The sequence below is a fragment of the Saccopteryx leptura genome, chromosome 2 (assembly GCF_036850995.1).
Source record: "Saccopteryx leptura isolate mSacLep1 chromosome 2, mSacLep1_pri_phased_curated, whole genome shotgun sequence".
Taxonomy (NCBI): domain Eukaryota; kingdom Metazoa; phylum Chordata; class Mammalia; order Chiroptera; family Emballonuridae; genus Saccopteryx; species Saccopteryx leptura.
The window spans coordinates 217,103,849-217,126,178 of NC_089504.1; the positions used below are offsets into that span (position 1 = coordinate 217,103,849).

General features: G+C 45.9%; 1 protein-coding gene across 5 annotated transcripts in view; it reads right to left on the bottom strand.

The window, feature by feature from the left end:
• The window catches only part of UBASH3A (ubiquitin associated and SH3 domain containing A), a 39,325-nt gene that overhangs the window by 4,874 nt on the left and 12,121 nt on the right, over positions 1-22,330 (bottom strand). For 2 of the 5 annotated variants that reach the window (XM_066365915.1, XM_066365914.1), the window contains exons 6-13: positions 20,887-21,095; positions 14,835-14,961; positions 12,457-12,556; positions 9,651-9,773; positions 7,441-7,533; positions 4,012-4,156; positions 3,263-3,369; positions 580-689 (exon numbers count right to left, since the gene is read on the bottom strand). In XM_066365915.1, the coding sequence (XP_066222012.1) occupies positions 580-689; positions 3,263-3,369; positions 4,012-4,156; positions 7,441-7,533; positions 9,651-9,773; positions 12,457-12,556; positions 14,835-14,961; positions 20,887-21,095 (1,014 nt within the window). The remainder of the gene's footprint in view (positions 1-579; positions 690-3,262; positions 3,370-4,011; positions 4,157-7,440; positions 7,534-9,650; positions 9,774-12,456; positions 12,557-14,834; positions 14,962-20,886; positions 21,096-22,330) is intronic. The other 3 variants (XM_066365916.1, XM_066365917.1, XM_066365918.1) reach the window with 3 other exon arrangements.

Here is a 22,330-nt window from a genome sequence, read left to right on the forward strand (position 1 = left end):
AAGTTGGTCAAGTTCCCATCATTCTTTTCTTCATGTCTGCCACCTGTTTGTTTTTCTCATAGTGTGTATCCAGCAGGCCCAGCACTGAGCGCTCTGGCAGCTACAACAAGCTCTTGAGTGTTCCATGGCTGGATGGCTCTCAAGGCAACAGGCTGTGTGTGGGGGTCCTTTCTGTCTTCACACGTCCCCTGGAGCAAGCCAGCCTGGCCAATGTCCTTTTTTCTTTTTGTCTAAATATTTTACTCTCTACTGGACCATCTGCTTAACTACTGGAGTTGCAAGGAATTATCATGTGAACTGACCTTTAGAGAGTCCTGTGTCTCATTCTTTTATATTATCTTGGCAGCAAATGGCCAAAACTGCCAAACTGATAATCAGGATGACAAACCTCTCCCATCAGCTCCTGCCCAAAGCTGCCTTTTGCATAAAAGCAGGTGGGCACATTCTGAGGGGACGGGTGGGTCCCTGCTGCCGTGGGCTGTCAAGACACTTGCTTTCATTCTGAGAAAGGAGTGGGAGGACCCTGAGTCCTCGGGCTGCCTGACTTTGTGGTCCAAAGAGGAAAAAACAGGCATGCACCTTTCTCACCAGCTGGGCGAAGTCCGCGCAGTCCCGGGGCGGCAGCCTGAGGAGGGGGCGAGTGCAGGAGTCCAGAGCCGAGCCGTGGCCCACGATGAGGATGACGCCTACTGTAGGATAAAGAACAGCTCAAGGTCCAAGCAGGCAGAGAGCACCTTTTATTAGACTGGAGGGGTCACCAAAGTTCTTGAGGTGAAACTACCTCATGGTACCCCAAAGCCTCAAGAGGCCCCAGGGTAGAATAGGTGTAGTTGGTGACTGATCAGTGACATTTATAGTCCTGCCTCTCATTGAACATAATTGGTTCTGCAAAAGTTATCACATCCTCAGGCAGGGTCTAGGGTGGCAGCTCCTGCCTGTGAACTTCAGGAATGGGACTTTGCCTTAATCTGAGCCACCAGCAGTGATCTGAGCTGCCACCTCTCATGGGATATAGTGGTGGCTGCCACCCAGGCCTGATCCGATTAGCTTGAGAATTATCAGCTAGTTAATCACAATGAGCCTACTGATGACTCTTTTTGGATAAGGACATCCAGAGTCCACTGGCTGAGTGAGTCTCCCTCAGGTGACAGGATGTGGGAGCCAAAGCCTGGACAAAGCAGAGCTGGGAAGGTTTACCTAACAGGGGAGTCTGGGAGGTGATTTGATCAGGCTCACTGGCTCCACCTAGAGGAAGAAATCAGACAGAGCACTTCCTTTGAAGGCCAGCCTGACTGCAGAGCAATCTGTTCACAGCACCTCCTAATGTGACTATAAATTCTTCAATGTGACACTTAGATTGAAGCTCCATCTACCTTTCCAGTGATATTTCATATTAATTTCATACTCACACCTTTGGTCTCCAAACTCATGGTTACTTGTTGAAATGCCATTGTGGGAGGTAGAGATGCAGGTTTGACTCCTGGCCTGTGCTCTCCAGCAGGGTGACTTGGGCACCCAAATCTCTCAGTCCCTCTGAGCTTCAAAGTCACGTTGTATAAATGGAGGTGGTATCTCAGACCTCACAGGAAGGTAAGGAGTTAACAGGTCATGTCCGTGAAGGGCTCACCTGTGCCAGGGTATTGCTGGGTATCAGCGTTTACTCTGCAGCCCAGTTGGACTTTCTGTTGCTCTGTCACTGCTTCCGACACCTGTTGCCCTCCTTCCTTGCTCAAGTGCTCCTCGTCCTCGTGGGGCACCTCTGTCTCCTGATCCTCCTCATTCTACTACTCGGTGAGACATCCTCAGAGCCTCAGCCACTTGTCATAAGCTTGGATGGATGAGCTGTGCTCCCTGTGGGAGCAGCACACACACAGTGCTCAGTAGACGCCGGAGTTGGCAGAGCAGTGATTCTGCATCTGAGTCCCCAGAGGACGGCAGGGGTCCTTGAAGGAAGGATCATCCTGGGACACTGACATTCAGCTGGTGGTGGAGGCTTGAAATGGGACAGCCAGAAAGGGGCCGGCTTATGGGGCCCCGAGGGCTCAGTGAAAGGCTCTGATTTCACTTTCTATCCTCTGATGTCCTGCGGCAATGACTGTGAGTAACAACATGTGTTTGATAATTAAATGTCACTAAGGCATGATTCCCAAAAGTATGTTCCCCAGGTTCAGAGCAGTCAAAACAGGCAATGTAGCCATCCTCAGGGCTAGGAGTGCTTGAGGTGCTGGATGTGGCAAGGTTTGGGGTCTCTTCCTGTAGGGTGTCTCAGTGCACGTACCCCGGGTGCACTGGGAACTCTCTGGGAAGGGGCCAGGTGCTTCGCTCCTCCTGGGTCCTATGTCAGCACAATTCTTCACCCCCAGAGCATCTCTGGGACGCGGGGCAGGGCTGGTGGTGAAGCGGGCCGCGTGGTCTCTCACTGCCTCTGTCTGAGGCTCTTTTTCGTGTTATTAATATTCTTAATATTCCAGATGTTTATATGTTTGTACCCCTTTCCCTAACAATATTTAAATTCCTTGAAGGTAGACTGTGTCTTCTTCACTTAGACTCCCCATGATGTTCTGTTTGATGCCTGACACATCGCTGGTGTTCAACACACATTTGCTGACTTAAATTTCTATAAAATTAACCTCTAACTTTTTACTATGGACATTTCTAATATGCACCACAGAAGGGTCTGATGAATTCCACATACCCATCACGGAGCTCCAGCAGTCATCCACAGTTAGCCCTTGTGTATTTCTTTTCTCTGCCCCCTAATATTATTTTAGCGCACATCTGCATATCCACCATGTGCCACGCCATCCCACAGGGACACCTCCAAATGATAAGGACTTTGCATTTGTACACAACCTCCTGCTATTATCACACCTAACATAATTGACAAAATATCCATATTCCAATTCCATACTCTAATCAGCTCAGTGATCTACTCATGCAGATTTCCCCCCATTGTCATTCAACCACATCCTGACATTTGGTTGTTCAGTTCCTAGTCTCTTTGTTTCCTAAGAATCTGGCACAGGTGGTATGTGTTGACCCTGCATCCTGGGTCCCATGGGGCCTCAGCTCCAAAATGGGGGTTCCGGGGCTTCCGTGGTGGGGGAGTATGTGTCTATGTGCCTACGTAATGCTCTGTTGAGGAGTGGGGAGGAGGAGGTTGGGGAATTATTAGGTTCAAAAAGTGGTCCAGTTTCTATCCCAGAGGTTATGACCCCGACCTCTGGGCACTGCTCATAGCGAGCATGGTGGAGGCACTCACCATCCTGTGCGCAACTGTTCACGATCCGTTCCACACTCACCGCACACCTGTCCACATACTCGCTGTAGCTCTCGGCCGGCAGGATGGAAGTGGAGGGGAATGCAGGCCTAAGGGTGGAGACAGGGAACAGCTGCCACCCTGGCCTGCTTGGTGGGATCCAAGACCACGTTGTGGTCAGTTGGAGAAGGAGGATGTTCTCCAGGATGGCTTGGCACAAGGGAGGCTCCAGGTTTGTGCTCAAAATGAGCAAAGGTCTGTCAGTCCCAGCGTACATTCTCACTGACCACCACATGGGGTTTGTGATGGCAAAGAGTCAGCCATCGGCCAGGCAGAGAATGACAAAGATGCTCTCTAGTCAGGCTCCCCCGAGCCCTCTTCTCAATAGGCCCTAACTTTGGGCTTTAGTGCTTGCCCTTGTAGAGTCCATTTTAGCAAGAATTCTGCAAAGCAGTTTAGCAAAAATCCTCCTCCCCCATATCTGATTCCTCTTCCTGATATCTGAGTCTTCTCTCCCCCACATCCCCATGTCTGATCATCCAGGTCAGCCTTTACCAAGAATCCTGTTAGGTCAGTTTAGCAAGAATTACCCTACCCTTCTAGAAATTAACCCTGCACCCTCCTCCTCAGCTACAAATCCCTATTTGTCCTTATTGTGTTTGGCGTTGAGCCCCCACTGCCGCGGTCCCCACTCACTGTCTTTAACAGGAACTGGGAAAGCCCCAGCCACAGACTCCGTGAGAGCTGCGTACCTGTACTCGGTGCTGACGTTGAAGTTCGCCTCTTTCAGCTCTTCCAGGGTCATGAGGGTTGGGGTGGTTTTGCCGGCCTCCCACTTTGTCCATTCAAAGAGTCCAGGTTCCACTCTTACCTTCATTTTTCTCTCCAGTCTGAGCTCTGCATGCAACAGAAGACATGTGTAGCATCTTTACTGTCCATTTTGGCTTTATGTCAGTAAGTCTCTTCCCAGATCTAAATAATACCTTTCAAAAATGTGTTTGTTTGTTTTTTTCTTGGCCAATATTGTTTTATGATCATCCATGGCTGGGCTGTGCTGTTTCTGAGACAAAAACCACAAGAGATTTGGAAGATATCAGAGGAGTGATGGCCCCCTGTCCATCGGAAAGGACAGTCTCCCCCTCTCCTTGCATCACAATCCGCAGGCCCAGCCTGGTGCTCGTCCTGATCATCTGGAGCAACTCAACGGCCAGATCGAGATGGCCTCACCTGTGGGTCTAGAATGAGAACGCACCCCAAGAACTCGGCTGATCCAACGATCCATGGAGAAGATACAGCTAATCTTGGAGGATGTCAGTCACATGCAAGTGTCCCCCGACTAACACTTAGACCAGACTGAGGGCAGACTGATGGGTGGACGGAATCATCTTCTGGGGGCATTTTGACTCCTCCCAACTCACCCTTCCCAAGCATTTTATTCTCCAAACCAAAAGACCTATAAAGTAAGGCCATCTCTTCTTGAGTGGAAGAAAAAAAGACCTTAATGTTCTTATTTGAAATGGAGAAAACTACATTAAACTCAAATTCTGGCAACAGGGCTCCTGAGCCCTGTGAAGGGCTCGTGTCTGCTGTGAACTGATCATACAAAGGAACAGTTTGGAGAGTTGCCAAATGGGGTTGACCACTTCCTTTTGAGGACATCTTATAGGCCATGGTTCTTTGGCTACCCTTTGGGAAAAGGTCCATTCGGACATTCACTGACATAGTATTGAAACAAAGTTTAGCATGTTGGTCTCAGATGTCTGCCTGAAAAACAGGTTGGCTGTGTTTGAAGACCTATGAAGCCTTCTGCATGGTTCCACCCAGCATGCAGAAGCACCCCAGCATTCACTAGGGGGCAACCAGTCAAGCACAGAAATGAGTGGTTTTTGAAGGTTAGTGGAATGATAGCAGCCCCTTGTGTAGGTTAGAACAAAGCAAGCTCATTAAATGGCAGGAATAAAAGGGGGTAGGGGAGATGGGAAATTCAGGGACCAGTTTGCACCTTTAATCTCACATCTGTATGTGTTTCTCCTCTGTTCACATCTGACTACTCTAGTTGTTGGACAAGTGAGAAATACATGGATCCTGAGCAATCCAGGGAGAAAGCAACTTTATATCTACTTTGCTTTATTTCATCATAGTTAGCAAGAGTTCTCCTCAAACTGAAAGCTTAGAACAAACACAGCTGAGAAGGGTTTACCTAGAGGTTGGGGAAACCCCTGCCTTCGCATGGCCATTTCTGCTGTCCCTACTGTCCGCTAGCAAAGGCCACAGTGGGGGGACTCCTCCTCATTTCTTCTTCCTTCCTGAACCCATGAGGGGTGGAGTGATCTGCTCTGACACAGAAGCAAGGAGTCTAACACCACAAGACCGTGTTTCCTGGGTGGGGGAGTCACTGCTTTAAAAAGGTTGCCTTCTCTTAGTCTCTGTCCCCCATCACTAGTGTAAGACTCTGAAGCTGAGTGAAACCCCAAGGTGAGTGTGTGTATTAGTATGTGAGTGTGCAAATGTGTGTGTGTATGTGAGTTTGTGTTTATGTAGGTGTGGATGGAGCAAGTTGTGTTAGAAGCCTGTCTTTAGTGTTAGGGCCAGGTCACATCTTCCAACATGCTATTAGAATGCACAGATTTGGGCCTTGGCCAGTTAGTTCAGTGATAGAGCATCAGCCCAGTGTGAAGTTTATGAGGACATAAGAGAGGAGTGGGTCAGCCAAGTGCCTGTGTAGGTCCTGCAGGACTGGTCCAATCCCTCGCTGGGACCCTGGCTGTGCGCCTAGACATGAGTAGGCACTTTGTCAGAGTTTCTCCCATGCAGAAGTAGGAGGTGGAGACAACATGTGAGACACACATGCTTGGTTGGATCCTTTATTGTTTCAACAGCTCCTCCTATGAAGATTTTAGCCTGGGCTCACTGCCCTCTTGGACACTACTGTAGGTGCAATGCTTGGTAACACCGTCATCGGTAAGATGACTCACCCAGCCTCTTGGCTCCTTGTGCTCCTCCTTCAGTGATGTACCTTCCTCCCTGACCTTGGTCTTGTCATTAGCAGTTACTGCAACCTCTTTCTAGGCTCAGAGTCAATCTTCTCTGTCTCCAACCAGCCCTTCTTTCTATATGGCTTTCTCTCTCTCATCCTCTGACTGCAGTGGTCCTGCTAGGATTTTATTCCACACTGAGCTCACTCGTCCTCTACCATTCACCTCCCTCAGCCTCTGACTCCCCCTTACCCAGTTTATGACCTACAGTCAATGGTCTTGCCTGCCTGTGTGCACCCTCGGCTCCTCCCGCCCTCTCTTGCTTCATTCACTGCACTCACTTTCTGAACCACCCAGAGTCAGATCCAGCTCTCTGCCTGCTCTCCTTGTCGGCGCTGGAGGCAGCCCGCACCCAGCTGATGGGTCTCAGTGTTAAGTCGTTTTCAATGACCTCAGAGGGCTCTTTGTGCTGCTGCCCAGTGGCCACCCTCTATTTGCCGGGCTATGTCCTTCCTGTCCCCCTCTCCTTGATATGGATTTCATACCTTCAGGACTCCTCTAACCTGCAGAAGCCCTCCCCTTTCCACATTATCTGGTGCCCTGATCCCCAGTGTGTCTGAGAAAGTAGAGGCAAGCCCCGCTTCCACATCTGCCCACCTGCTGCCTCTGTATCCACATGCTCTCCCTTTGTCCTGTCACCATGGAGGGCTGGCCCGTGCTCCTGCATGGTGAACAATATCTAAGTCCCCTTTCCCCACATAGGAGGGCAGGGAGCATCCAGAGGGAGCAGAACCCCCAGAACAGGCTGCCCTCCCTAGCAGGAACTTCCTCCCTCGGGCAGGTGGAGGCCCAGAAGCTCTGCCAGTGGCTTCCTGATGCACATCAGCTTTGGTGGTGCTGGACAGCTCCCAGTAGCCAGCCAATTCCCTTGCCCTGGGAGTCTTGCATTTTGAACTTCAAAGAACCACATTTCCCACCTCTCTGGCTTTCTAAAAGCCCTTCCCAGAAGTTTTTCTTTTTCTTTTTAAACACATAGCAGAAGCCAAAGAAGGTGGACAGTGTGATGACAAGGCCCAGCACTGTTACAATACTGACATTCCAGTAATGTTAAGGGTCTCAGTGCCTGCTAACAGTCCTAAGAAGGTTGGTCCATAACTGTCTATGACTCACGTGGCCACTCACGGCCACTCATTCAGTTTCACTGACCTTCCAGGATGTATTTGGCTGTCTGCACACAGCGGAGGGCTGGGGAGGTGAAGACGGAGGTGATTCGGACACCGCTGTCCAGTAGTGCTTCTCCTGGAAAAAAAGCAAGTAGAAATGCCTCTGTATAATTATAGCCTCCAGCAGTGGCTGCCCTGATGGGAGGCTTACCACTTGAGGAAGCCAGGCACTTAAATGGCTTCAAGATTTCCAGCCCCTGCTGTACACACCCCGTATAACTCCCTGGAGTATGTGGAGCCTGTGAACAGGGTGAGATGGCACTCTTGTGACTATGTCATGTTCTGTGGGAGAGGGGAGATCACCACAGGTGGCCTGACCCATTCAGGTGTGCACATTAAAAGTCAGAGGTTCAAAGGCAGAGGGATTTAACACATCAGAAACTCTACTGTTAGCTTCCAAGATGGAGGGGCCATGTGGCAAGAAATGTGGGTGCCCTCTCAGAACTAAGTGTGGCCCTGTGCTGACAGTGGCAAGGGAGTGAGGACTTCAGTCTTACAACCACAAGGAACGAACTTCTCCCAAAGCCTGATGAGATTGAACTGCTTCCAAGAGCCTCCGGATAAGAACTTTATCCAGTAACCCTTTGGTTTCATGTTCAAGGCCCTGAGCAGAGAACCCAGCCACACTGTGCCTGTGTTTCTGATCTACAGAACTGTGAGCCAACAAGTGGGTGATGCATTAAGTTCTTGGCAGTTTGTTCTGAATGATGGAAAACTCAGGCCAACCTGAGGCTCATGGAAGCACAAGCCTGTGAACAACACTTCCTCCTGCAACATTAGAGGACCTCACCTTTGGTGAAAAAGAGGATCTCTTCAGTAGAAGAACTACAGTACCGAAGTCAGGAGGTTTTAGTTGATGCTGTCATGGCCTGGATTGTGTCCCCTTAAATTCATATGTTGGAGTCCTAACTCCCAGTGCTTCCGAATGTGACTTTCTTTGGAGATGGGGGTCTTTGCAGATTTGATCAAGTTAAGATGAGGTTATGAGGGCAGCTCTAACTCAATCTGATTGTTGTCCTTATAAAAAGGGGACAATTGGACACAGAGACAGACACGGACAGAGGGAGATGATGTGACGACACTGGGAGAAGCCAGCTGTCTACAAGCCAAGGACAGAGGCCTGGAGCAGGTTCTTCCCTCACAGCTTCAGGAGATGCAACCCTACCCACACTTTGATCTCTCTAGAACTGTGAGACAATACATTTCTGTCGATGAAGCCCCTCGGTCTGTGGGACTTTGTTACAGGCAGTTCGAGGGCACAAATACAGAGGCTTTGCTTACATATATACCCATTCACAGATGCTTTCAAACACACACATGGAGATTGTGCAAACATCCAGGTGAAGATTTAAGCATGCAACACAGAGCTGCGAAAGTACTTTACACATCAGCACACATGGTATACACCACATACACACACACACACACACACACACACACACACACTCCACAGTGTGTTGCAGGAGAAGGAGCCCAGACAGGGTTGTGGGGAGCAGGTCACGCTGACCAGTGGGAGTCCCAACTGCCCAACTCTGTCTACCTCCTAACTCTATACTAAGTGGCCTTAAATCAGTGATCTTGATATAGTCTTGGTGTGAGCCCACTATTCACATCACTGAAATCAGCAAATGCTACAAATCAGAGCTGGCCTGCCTGCCCAGATGGCTGCGGACTAAATGCTTACCTCACACCACTGGGTGAGGAACCAGAAACTCTGGGTTCCAGTGAGTTCCTTCTGTTAATCAGCCATGTATGACTCGGGGAAGCCTGAGTTAATTCAGAAATTAATTCAGAAAATGAGAAGACCAGATGAGCTCAATGGCCTCTTCTGTTCCAAAAAGTCAATCATGTGGAACCAGAACCCCAGACACAAAATCAAAGAAGGAATTAAAAAACATTTTTTTAACTGACATCCTTAGTGAACCTGATGGTCATTAATTTTTTCCTTCCTTCTCTGTTTTTTACATACCTTTAATTCTTCCCTACTTCCTCAACCATCTATTCCTGGGTCAAATCTCTGAGCTTTCACTTACAAGCTGTGTGACCTTGGGTGACTTACTCAACCTCTCTGTGCCCCAGCTTCCTCATCAGCATAGACCTCAAAGGGCATGTAGCAAGGGCTCAATACATGTTAGTGACAACCATTGCCATGATTATTATTACTATTCTTACTAGAACGACTCTCCAATGTACCTGCCATTCTGGACTGGAAAATTCCACAAGAGGATAATGGTGGATCGTTTTCAAAGCCTTTGATGCCATTGCTCCGTGGGGGTAGGCTGCAGGGGAAGTTCAGGTCTGGCCGGTAGTATTTCCCTAAAGTGTAAATCCATACCAGACATTTAGTTTCCTCAAGTAAATGCATTTGTCCCACAATACTCTCAAGATCAAAACCCACATTAGAAGCATGGTTAGCATTTAAATTGTTGTTGACTGTGTTTTTTCTTGAATGTGCTCTGCACTGTGATTTGAGGATAAAAAGGTGCTTTACTGTGCCCACATTGCTTCAAATACAGAAAGCTGTTTCAGCCCCAGGAGTCCCAGGACCCTCTCTGTCCTCTCCTGACCCCTGCTCATACAATTTTCCTGAGTAAGAACTAAGTGTCTCCATGTTGGACTGAGCTTAACTGGATAAGAATCTTAAGTTGGCATTAATTAATTAGGTGAAATTCGACCCATTCCCAAAGCTTAAGTGTGTCATATTGCCTGTGGGAACAGAACCCATAAGGCCGGCTGGAGAGGTGCCTGCGTTGTGCATTATTCAGTCAATTGCTTGAGGCGGTACTGGAATCTGGAGGATTCCCTGGATTCCCCCACCCACCTACCCATCCAGAGGCTGCAAAGCACCATGGTTGACGCTGAGTTTGACCCTGAGCTTTAATCTGACAGTCTGGGGCAAATCCTGGCACCACCAGTTACTGGTGTGATTAGAAGTGAAGGATTTACTCTTTCTTATCAGTAAAAGGGGAAGTGCTACTTTGATGAATTATTGAGATAATGCCCAGAACCTGGCTCCTGTAAGATGTCAGTAAGTGGCTCGTTATCAAATTATCTGATCTCATTATCAAATTATTGACTACCCTGCAGAGGTCACCACTCTGCACCAAGACCTCACACCCTCCCAAGTCACCCCCAGACCTCCTGGTACAACAGATTCTAGCATACCTGTTTTTTAGTTACCATGCACAATTTTCCTGAAAGCTCGCTCCTTGGAAATTCCATTGGCAGACCAGATATTATTTCATCTGAACCGTTAACTTTTAGAGAAATCTGTGCCTTTATTGGCTATGTGAGAGGGACGATGCAGAAGGAGTGTGGCCTATAGGTGATGGAGAAGTTGCTCAAGTAGTGGCAAATCATCTCAGGCTTGATTTCCACCTAGTCGAAGGACTTGCCCTTGTACACACCCACCATGCTGCCCACCATCGCTGCAGGAGCTTGTGTCCCGCAGGTGTCTTCACCGCAGCCTTCTCCATGGGCGGGGCCTCCTTCTGCCTTGGGCAGGCTCTTGGGCAGCAGCAGTAGGTGCTGCTTCCTCCACCAGCTCCCGTTCACCTGTCACCACCACTGCTGCTGGGTGCTGTACAGCTGCACCAGCTGTTCACAGGACACATCAAAGCAGCTGATCACCGTCCATGTTGCGGTAGGTGAACATGCGGAGAGTCCACCTCCGCTATCTCTTCGCTTCTTTGGAAAGGGCTATCCACTCTTAACAGCCTTTATTAAATGTTACCTTTAAGCTGGTCATTTTCAGGGTCTTAAAATGTATTTCATAATAGGTGACTTGATCTTTTGTCTAGGATTCCCTGGTCGGCAAACTGCGGCTCGCGAGCCACATGCAGCTCTTTGGCCCCTTAAGTGTGGCTCTTCCACAAAATACCACGTGTGGACGCTACCTTGATAAGAAATGTACCTACCTATATAGTTTAAGTTTAAAAAATTTGGCTCTCAAAAGAAATTTCAATTGTTGTACTGTTGCTATTTGGCTCTATTGACTAATGAGTTTGCCGACCACTGGTAGGTGAATGAATATTTTTCCTTATATCCACCTATTATCCTGTTGTTTCTTTCTTGAGCCTTCATACCTCTACTTGATATTGTTTCATAGAGACAACCATAGAACTACCTCTGTGAGTTCTTGGAGGTATATTTGGTTATGATGTGATTGGCTCAGAATTTTTCTGTTGCGTGCTGGTCATCTGCCAATGGTTTTCCCTATTCATTTCCCCCTTTATTGAACTGCTGTGATCCTGGAGGAACCCCAAAGGGTCTGGGTAGCCCAGAATCTGGGAATAGATTTTATCACTGTGTTCATTCAATACCTTCATGAAATCATGGTTGTCTGTTAGGGATATAGCAATGACACAGATGTGGATCCCCAGTACAGAGACTGGTTTGTGGGACTTTGTATTTTCAAGTCACAGCCCTTCATTCTTGGCATCCAGAAGGATAAAGTTGGGGAGAGCAAGAGAATGTTCAAAAGTCAGCTCTTCAGTTGAGAAAGATAGGTAAACATTGTAGGGCAATGACCACCGCAGTGAAGATCAGCTGGGAGAGATACAGTGATGAGATTGTGAGATAGGGCAAGTGCCAGCAGCCGAGGGCCCAGAGACCACAGGCCAGCATGACTTGCTCAGAAGTCAGTGCTGCACCCACTAACCCAATACTATGTGTGCCGCTGTAGTACGCGGACTGGCCATGTATTACACCAGCAGGCTTGCTTGCTAGTACAACCATTCTTCTATCTTCCACAAAGCATTTGACCTGGGATACTCATAGACACCACCTAAGGTACTGATGGACAGCATACACACCAAAATGCCTTCCTGTAATGCCTACAGGGAAAGAAATGACATGTATCCACTTCACTTGTACAATCTATGTGTAATCATTCTGAAGAATGGTGCCATGGGGAATCTAGCTCAGAAACTCAGGAAGTGATCTCATCTGTTAGCTTTGTCTTGCATCTGCATTGAGGGACAGCCAGGACTTTACCTACCATCAGGAGTGGAACACTGTTGCAGCCATGACTTTCCGAAGATTTGATCCACGCGCTCCCCATGGCGTACCACCAACACACTTCTCCTCATGACGGTGGCCTGAGATGGTGGAAGGAGAGAAAAGCTGTGGTAAGCAATAGACATGTTCAAAATATATGTCCATCAGTTGAGTAGCATAGCCAGACATTGTTGAAATGTGCAATTTAACCTCCACATTATTAGACTTCAAAAAAGAATTGCCTAGTAATCCAGCAGCTGGCCTAGAAATGGACCCCTTCTTTCCTTCCTTGTTCTGTAGATTTACCTTCAGTTTTACCAATGCCATTGCAACAGAAGAGGACTAGCAATTGCAGGTGAAAATATCTTTCACTTCTTGCAACCTTTTATTTCCTGGGCATTATAACATTGTAAAGCAAATGAAAAGAAACAGAAATGTCCAAACCATGGCACATCAACTTCTTTACTCTTTGGTCTCTTCTAAGTGCTTATCCCTGGTCATAGTCCATTCCAGCTGCTCTAACAGAATACCATACACTGGTTGGCTTAGAAACAACAAGTATTTACTTCTTTCATGTCCTTGTCCATACTGATGTGCTAGTAGGTTGCAAGACACATATGTTTCTAACTGTTGCCTGCTTACTAACCATCTCAAAGTACTCTCAATGCTTTGGGCTGAGGTTTTGGATTTTGGATTTGAGGTATTTTCTCCCCTGGAGGAGCCTGGAGCATTTTAACTTTGAAAAGCAGAGCTTGGCAACAAGAATATTAAGATACAGTGAAAGGTTCACAGGGAATGGACGGAACTGAGCCCGGGTCCACAGAACAACAAGGCTGCAATGACTCTTAAGACGTGAGGTGCTGTATGTGTGCCCTGTGACTGCTGTAACCAAGCGCCACCAACTGAGTGGCTTAGAACAAAATTAATTTATTCCCTCACAGTTCTGGATAACAGACATTCAAAATCCAGGTGTAAGTAAGGCTGTGCTCTCTCAGAGGTTATAGAGGAAGGTTCTTCCTGCCTCTTCCAGTTCCTGGTGGCCCCAGCAATCAATTGGCTTGTGGCCTCATTGATCCAATCTCTGCCTCATGCTCACACAGCCTCTTCCCTGCATGCCTGTAGCTTCTCTTCTTGTGTATGTCAAACCCCCTCTGTTTTCCTCTTGTAAGGGTAGCTGTGATTAGATTCAGGGCCCACAGGATAATGCAGAATATTCTCCTTCACTCAGTCCCATGTAAAGGCCCTTTTCCCTTATAAAGTAACAGTCACAGTTCAGGGATTAGAACCTCCTATCTTTGGGGCCATTATTCAGATCACTACAAGTCAATTTACCAAACCTGATGCCCCAGTTTCCTTGCTATTTGGGAGGGGCACGTGTAGACCAGGTGAGAGGGTTTAGTCCACAGGGAGGCTTGTGCCAGGTTTTCATGCACTTGAAGCACCAGTGAGTTTAGACACAGGCCGAGCTATAGGCTAAGCCTTTATTCCAGCTTCTCCCCATCCACCAACCTGCAAAGGAGGCTCACAGCTCCAGGAAGGCCCACCATCTATGTCTGCTGTCATACTCTCCACCTGATGAGTTCAGACTTCACTGCACCTTCCCAAACCTGGGCAGTTTGGGGGAGGGAAGCCGTTTTTGTCTCTGTGGCTGCCAGGTCTCTAATTGCCGGTCAGCGGCTCCTCTTCCCCGGTCCATTCTGTCCAACTGAAGACCTGATTCACGGAGCTACCTGACTCCTACCCTGGGTCCAGCTTCTGGTGCTCAGCTTTTGTCTGGACCAAGTCCACTCAGACTGGAGGCAGCCTCTGAGGGACAACAGGTTTGTGGAGATGGAGGATGAGTTTTGGATTTAGGAGTCTCAATGAGGGCCTTTATTAGGTCATTCCATGTTTCATTAAATAAGAATTTTGGGCAGGTCCCGAGCCAAGCTCTGGGACACAGAAAGGAGCCAGATGCGGTAGCCCTGTTCTCTGGGCAGTAACACAGGACTGTCAGGGTTACCCAGTTTGGTGATGAGAGAATCAGGGTGGGAGCTCTGGATTCTAGGCTGGGCTGTGTCCCTGTCCCTTCCCTGCTCTGTGTCCTAGCATCATGACTGAGTGACAGCCACGTGCTCCCTGTTCTTGCAGACTCAGCAGGCACCGCTGGAGCATGCAGGTCAGCTCATAGTCATGGGGGTTCACCCTGGGCCCAGGTGGATGGAGCAGCCATGGCGTCAGCACCGAAGGGAAGGGACTCCTGCCCAAGTCTGGCTGCCACTCCGGGCGGCAAGGTATATGTCTGTAGAACAGAAGCTGCACCTGTGAGGCGGTGTCTCTGCAGAGTTAATATTAAAGGATGATGTCACTAAGCTCACTTTACAAAAGAGACTCTGTCACCTGCAAAGCCTGAATGCTGCCAGCACTCCTGGGCCTTGGTGGGGGGTGGGGTTCCCCACTGCTTCTGCTGCTGGCTTCCCCGTCCTTTCGGGAGTTCAAGTCCACGGTTAGACTGAAGGTATATGTTCTGTGGGAGGAGAAACGAGAGGCTGTGTCACAAAGACAGTGAGAAACACCTGGTTATGCGTGCACTCGAGAATGTACCTGATGAGATGAAAGATCATTGTGAGGGCAAATGAAATGATGTGTTAGAAGAGCTCAGTGCTCAGCACATAAACCATCCTGAGTTTTGGTGGCTGTTTGTCACCATATCACCACCTAACTGAACTGTGTCCCTCCAAATCCATATGTTAAGATTCTAAGCCTTTGGGACTTCAGCATGTGACTGTATTTGGAGATAGGGGGTCTGTAAAGCGGTAATTAAGGTAAAATGAGATCATTAAGGTGGACCTTTCTCCAAGATGACAAGTCTCATTATAAGGAGAGGAGATTAGAACACAGATACACACAGAGGGACAACTACGTTGAGGACACAGGGAGAAGACAGCCCTCTACACTCCAAGGGGAGAGGTCTCAGGAGAAACCACCCCTGTAGACACCTTGATCTTGGACTTGCAGCCTCCAGACTGTGAAAGAACAGATTTTTACTATTTATCTGCTCAACCTCTGGTATCTTTGTTACAGTAGCTTGAACAGCCTGTTACAAAATTCTGTTAGAGTCACCTTCTGTAGTAGGCAAGGGTGTAAGGGGGACGTGGTTGGGATGCAGGAATGCATGAGCAGTAAACAGACAAATTCAGAGCTATAGAAACACACAGGAAAGGGGAGCATCATTTTTGTTACGTAAAAACATTGCTTTCATCCTGCTCTTTGGACTGTTGTATTCCTCATGATTTTTAACATCCAGAAACCTTAAATTTTAAGTGTTTAATAACCATTATTGAAGATAGATCTAAGTGTCTCTTTAAGATCTCTTCCATCATGTCAATGCTTTCAGAACTCTCTCCGGAGAATCCAGATTCAGAAATACATTCATTTAAACCACCTTCTCTTTTCAAATAATTTCCTTCTTCTGTTTAATTCTTGGCTTTGCCAGGAATTGATTTCAGTATGTGATGTGAGGCCATGTAAAATGCCACTTATTTTATACCCATTTCTTTCCCCATTTCTGATGTAGCTAACAGATGTGAACGTCCCCATAAGCCAGTGCCATATTCCACTGGTCTGGTTTTCCTGTTTCCTTTAAGCCAAAACCATATTATAGACTTGTCACACATTTTGAACATCCTGGTAGGGTAACCATCTACTCTCATTGTTTTTATTTTTGAAGTTTTCTCAGCTTTTCTTTCCTGTTTAATCTGCCAGATAAACTTTTCAATCCTTCACCAAGGCTCCAGAAAATGATGCTGCTGGGATCTGTCCTGGAATTTCTTTAAACCTGGAAGTGACTGCAGGAGGCATCAATATAGTCACAATTCATTTGTTTGTTTGTTTTTAAAATCATGAATGTGGTGTGTTTCTATTTATAGGCCCATTTGTAGGTTTTGCATTTCTCTTAGAGAGGCCTCAGGACCCCCAGTTGTTATTAAACTGATGGCTCCCCAATCTCTGCCCTGAGACCTTCAGGAAACAGAGCCAGGAGCATCTCAAGGACATCTGTCCTGCATCTCAACCATCCAGAGCACTCAGGTCGTCTGTTTTGACAACCACAGTCATATGCCCTGGACCCTTCATCACCCTCACAATGTTTTGCTTTAGTTAATGCGTTTCTTAAATTGTCCACAACCTGTGTCATCTCTTTCCATGTTGTTGGTTGTCCTACCTTGAGCTGTAAACTCCCATTGGTGGTAACCAGGTCAAATAGACTGACTCACTTTGTTCAGGTGAAATGGGAGCTTTACTGATCATAAATAAACCCAGAACACTGACATTATATTTGAACCATTGACATTTCCATCTTCAAATGAACTTGCTCTCAGTAGTGAAGACACTATTCATAAAGTCTCCTATTGACACAGGAAACGTTGGTTTCCTCTTCCTGAATGTAAGGCGGGGACACCCGCACCCTGCTGTGGCTCACTGTGTGGACAGCAAAGTCTTGTTATCTATAAATAACACCTGTGAAGTTCATGGTTAGAGACAAAACTGACTTTTTTTTTGCTAGTCTTTCAAATGCAACACAATCAAGATGGTGATGGGATGTCAACAATGAGAAAAGAAAGGAGAAGCACTTGCAATTTCAGTGTTTCTGTTTTTCTCTTTAACTTAAGAGAAACACTTAATGGTTATCGTATACCATGGACGTGTGTTTAAATTCCCCCCTGTCTTTTAAAAGGGGCATAGTCTGTGGGGTTGTATGGATGATGTTCCTGTACTGGTTGCTAAAGCCACTATAACAAGGTACCACAGACGGGGCAGCCTGAACAACAGAAATACATTCTCTCATAACCTGGGGGCTGGAAGTCCCAGATCAAGGTGCTGTCAGGGTTGGTTCCTTCTGAGGCCTCTCTTCTGGGCTTGTATGTGGCCATCTTCTCCTTGTGTCCTCATGTGCTCTTTCCTCTGTTTGTGTCTGTGTCCTGATCTCTTCTTCTTATAAGGACACAAGTCATATTGGATTAAGGCTCACTCTGGCAGCCTCATTTTAATTAAATGTCTTTGGTAAAGACCCCATTCCCAAATACAGTCACATCCTGAGGTTTTAGGAGTCAAGTGTTCACCATATGAATTTTTGAAGGACCCAGTTCAGCCTAGAACCAAACCATTATCACATAGGAGTTACCTGCTGCCAGCTCTCCCTGTAGTTTTGTAGTTACAGCCTTGTATGGCTTTACTATTAGAAACTTCCTTTTGGCTAAAAGATGACAAAATGTCTACCCTTCAGGCCTCTCTTGGTTCTATAATTCTTCTATGTGGAGAGTTGAAAACAGCTGTGATTTAAGAATAATTGACTCCATCATGATCACCTTGATCACCTTTGATCCTTTTCTTCACAGGAACAAGCAAATATTATTGTGTGAATTGTTGCCAAGGAAACCCAGACTCCTGTAACTACTGGTATATTGGCTGAGGATGTTGTACTGGTGAGGGAGACTGATTTAGTTGCCAAGTAATGACCATCATAGCTGCAAATTCATACCTAAAAGTGTGTCCCCTAAGGCAGGTTGGGGACTCCTCCCCGTATACTTATACCTCTGCTCTCAGGTGCTATAAGGCCAGCAGTTCTTGCCACCTGGGTTGCACAAGCCAAGGGTGAGTCCTGCAGCTCAGTGAGGCTTTGGATAGTGCCATCTGACCACATGTCCCATTATTCAACAGATTAGTGATTTCAAGACATGAAAGGACTGTTTTCTAATTTAAAAATCTCTAAATATATAATAAAGCATCTTTTGGGCAGTTTTAGAAGACTTAACCAGGATCCCTGAGTCTGACAGCAGACTGGTTTTCCGCCATTCTGGTCAATAATCATGTCAGTTTTTCCAACTGCTCCACCAGGGAGGATGGAAGTGCTTCCAAAACACAGCCAAGCAGACACTCCACAGCCTAGCCTCATACTTACTTTTTTCTTCTTTTGTTGCACTTTTTGTTAATACTCATTAATTCCAAAGGGAAACTTGTCCCTAAGAAAAAATAGTCCCAGAAATGTCATGCTTAAAGACTAGAATAATTATTTTGATGACAGGTGGCTAACAGGCTAATTGTAAAGCAAAAAATGTCACAGCTACAAACTCATCTTCTACAGAGTCTTCACTGCCGAGATCTAGAAACATCTAGGTTTGTCAATTGCTTAGTGACAGCACAAGGACGGGGGCCATGTGGGAGCCCCCCTCTTCCTGGAACTCAGAGGGTCAGTTTCACCCTCACTGGTGTACAAACCAGAGAGCCCTGGGTTGTCTGACTTCTCTCCCTTGGACCCAATTTCCTTAGAATTTTTTTTTTACATTTAAAATTGATTAATTTCTGTTTTGAAAAGTAATACATTTATATGGTTCAAAAGTTTTAAATTATGGAATGGTACTGAAAATTGTTTCTTTCATTCCTGTTCCATTCTCCCAGCTTCCACTCCCAGCCCCCACTGGTGACTGCTGTTAGAGGTTTCTAGAGAGTCTCCTTTCCAGGGAACTTTTATGCACAGACATGCATACAAATACATGTCATGCATATATGTACACAGACAGGTATGTTGAACTTCATCCCTTCCCCACAAATTACTATACACACTGTTCTGCAACTTACGTAGGATTTTTTCATCAGTGCATAAAATACTTCCTCATGACCATCTCAAAAAATTGCAAGTATTCTATTGTGTGGGTGTACCACAATTTTGTTTCACTGAATTATCATTATTATTATTTAGTTATCTCTTTCATAGGTTTTTTAGGTCATTGTTGAAAGCATACACACACCTTTTTCTAGTTATCCAATCAAATGTCATCGAAGTGCTGCTGTGAGGGGGTTTTACAGACGTGATTACTCCATAATCAGTTGGCTTTAAGTTAAACAGAAGGGAGCGTATCTTATCTGGGCCTGACTTATTCAGCTGGAAGCTCTTTAAAAAAGGCTTCAGGCTTCCCTGAGCTCAGAGATTCCAGGTAGCAGCTGTGTCTGAACCTGCTTATCCATCTGTCTTGTGGTCCTTCCTGACTGCCACACCTAGCCCATGAGCTCTCGCTTGCCCATGGTTTCCAGCCTGCTGTGGGCTCCTTCCCTTCCTTCTTGCCTCCCCTTGCTTACCCACCCCTAACAATTGCACAAGGCAGTTCCCTGAAATAAATCTATATATGTATATGTAGGTACATGGCCCATGATATAGGTATATATTATAATACAAATAAAACAAAATAATATAACAAAACATAAATTAGTTAAATCATAAATAAATAATTATATATTCACTAAAGAATAATATAAAATATATTTATATGTATTTATATTATAAATATGTATGTCCATATATATGTGTGTATAATATAAAAATTACTGTTTTTGTTTTTTTGGTTGAATCTTGACTGATACTAAATTTGGTGTCAAGAGTGGGATGCTGCTGTAACAGACACCTGAGACTGAGCAGTGGGCGGAGGCTGCGAGAACTTCGAGAAGAATGATCAAGTCTAAATGACCTCAGACAGACTGTTAATAAAATTATGGCTGCTAAAGGTTTTGCTGGTGAGGACTTGGGATGTGAGGTGAGAGACACATTATATAGGAAATTGGAGGAAGGGGAGTCCTTATGATGTAGTAGAAAAAAAAGTTGAGTGAAATTGTGAGTGGAAAGCAGAACCTATAAGCAAGGAAGCTGGTCGTGTAGCTAAAGACATTTCCACGTCAAGTGTTAAAGGTGTGAGGAGGAAGAGATGTTGAGGGAGGACGTGTTAAATTAGAAGAACCAGTAGTTGGTGATTTTGAAAATCTTGACTCTTCAGGAGATGTGAAAGATGCTAAAATTAAGAAATTCCAGCTGAACATGAAGCCACCAGGAGTCCTATAGCTTCAAGGAAATGAATTCTGCTAACAACCATGTGTGCTTATGGGAGGACCCCCAGCCTCAGATAAGCTCCCAAACCCAGTCCCAGCCCCAGCCCAAACCTGCCTGCAGTCTTGGGAGCCCCTGAGCTAAGCCATGCCCAACTTCTGAACCATGGAAACTGAGATAAAAAATGTATATGGTTTTAGCTGTTAAGGACATCTGTTATATAACAACAGAAAATTAATAATGTACAGTTTATACACTGGGCAGAAGGATAAATAAAACCAAGCATACAGCCTTTGATTGTAATTTATGTCTGTAATAAAGAAGTGGTATTTTGCAGTCTTTTGGGATTACGATTTCCAAAGCCATATAGAGTAATTCATGTTTTCTGAGTGTTATCAGCAGAAAACCACGAGATAGCCAAGATACTTACTGTATCCCTGCAGGGATAATGTTGCCAGCATGGCAAATTTTTACCAATGTTGGAATGGTCTAGATTCAGCATTCAAACACTGTTTTCAGGTGGACACTTTCAGACACTAACTCAGAGATCTTTGGGCTGCCACTCAAGGCGACACTCACCTGTGCTTCACCCATGTGTCACACTCGCTGGCTCGTTCCGTGTAGTTCTCCGGCAGGAAGCCCCGGCAGCCGCTCCGCTGCGAGATTCCAATCACCCAGCCCTCACTGGCTTCCTCCTGCTGAGTGGGGTCCACAAAGATGTAGTCTCCAGGACTTAGTGTCAGCTCATCCACGTTCTGGGGTTTGTACTGAAATAGAGCCCTCAGAGTCTGGAAAAGAGGCAAATGTTTTCAGGTCTCAAGCAAGGACTTGTGCTGGGAAAGATGACCATGGAGGCTTATTGTCTGCCTCTGGCTTTCAGGCTCCCTGGTGGGCTGTACATCTCCAGGACAATACCCAAGCCTTTGTCTGATGGTAGACAGTGCAGAATATAACAAAATACAACACAGAGTTCTTTGGATAGATTTGGAAATGAATTTTGGTGTCTATTATCCATCTACACATGCATACAAATATTGATTGACTTACGACCTATGCAACTTACGACCATTCGACTTTACGACCACAATTGCTAGCCACGACTGCTCCGCATCTGGCAGCATAAGCGTTGCCCAGCTGGGTGTACAACAGTGCGGACCAGCTTCTGGTAGCACTACCATCTCCGCGTGCACCATTTCAGTTGTTATCTCAGACTCGGTACAGCAATTTGTGGTTTGCGTCTTGGATATTTTTCATCAAACCCCTCCCAAGATGTCTACCAAGAGGAAATTGTCTTTGCAAATATTAAACCAGTTGTACTGGTAATGCAGTGTTTTACTTAAACCTGACGAATGTAAAAATAAGAAACAAAATGGTGTAGAGATGGTAAAAATGGCATAAAATGAACAAAGAAAATTATGATATATAACAATAATAAAAGAAAATTATGATAAAATATTACTTTAAGATTTTTATAACATCATTTCACAGTACTGTACATATAGCCTACTCAACTGGTTCCTACAACTGGTCTGTTGGAACCAATCGTGGTCGTAAGTCGAGCACTAGCTGTATATGTATGCATATATACATGAATGAATCTATTGTTAATTTATCATCTATCCATCTGTCTGCCTACCTTTCTATCAATCATCTCCCTATCTGACTATCCATCATCTATCTATCTATCTATCTATCTATCTATCTATCTATCTATCTACCTACCTATCTCTTTGTACTTATTTCTTATACGAAAGATCTCAAAGCATAGCCAGACTTCCACACCTACCTTCCCTACTGTTAACTTTTTTATAGCTTCTCCCACAACATGGAGCATGGTGGGTCATAAGGAGCACTGCATGGTTTCTATTTGAATGAATCAATTTAGTAGGAGAAAATCTTGGAATGAGGCTTCACCCAAATCATTGTCTAAACAAATTAATAACCAACATAATATATTGATATAACTTTATAATAGTACATTTTTTTATTATCAGAAATGATTCTATTTCCCCCCCCAAATTTA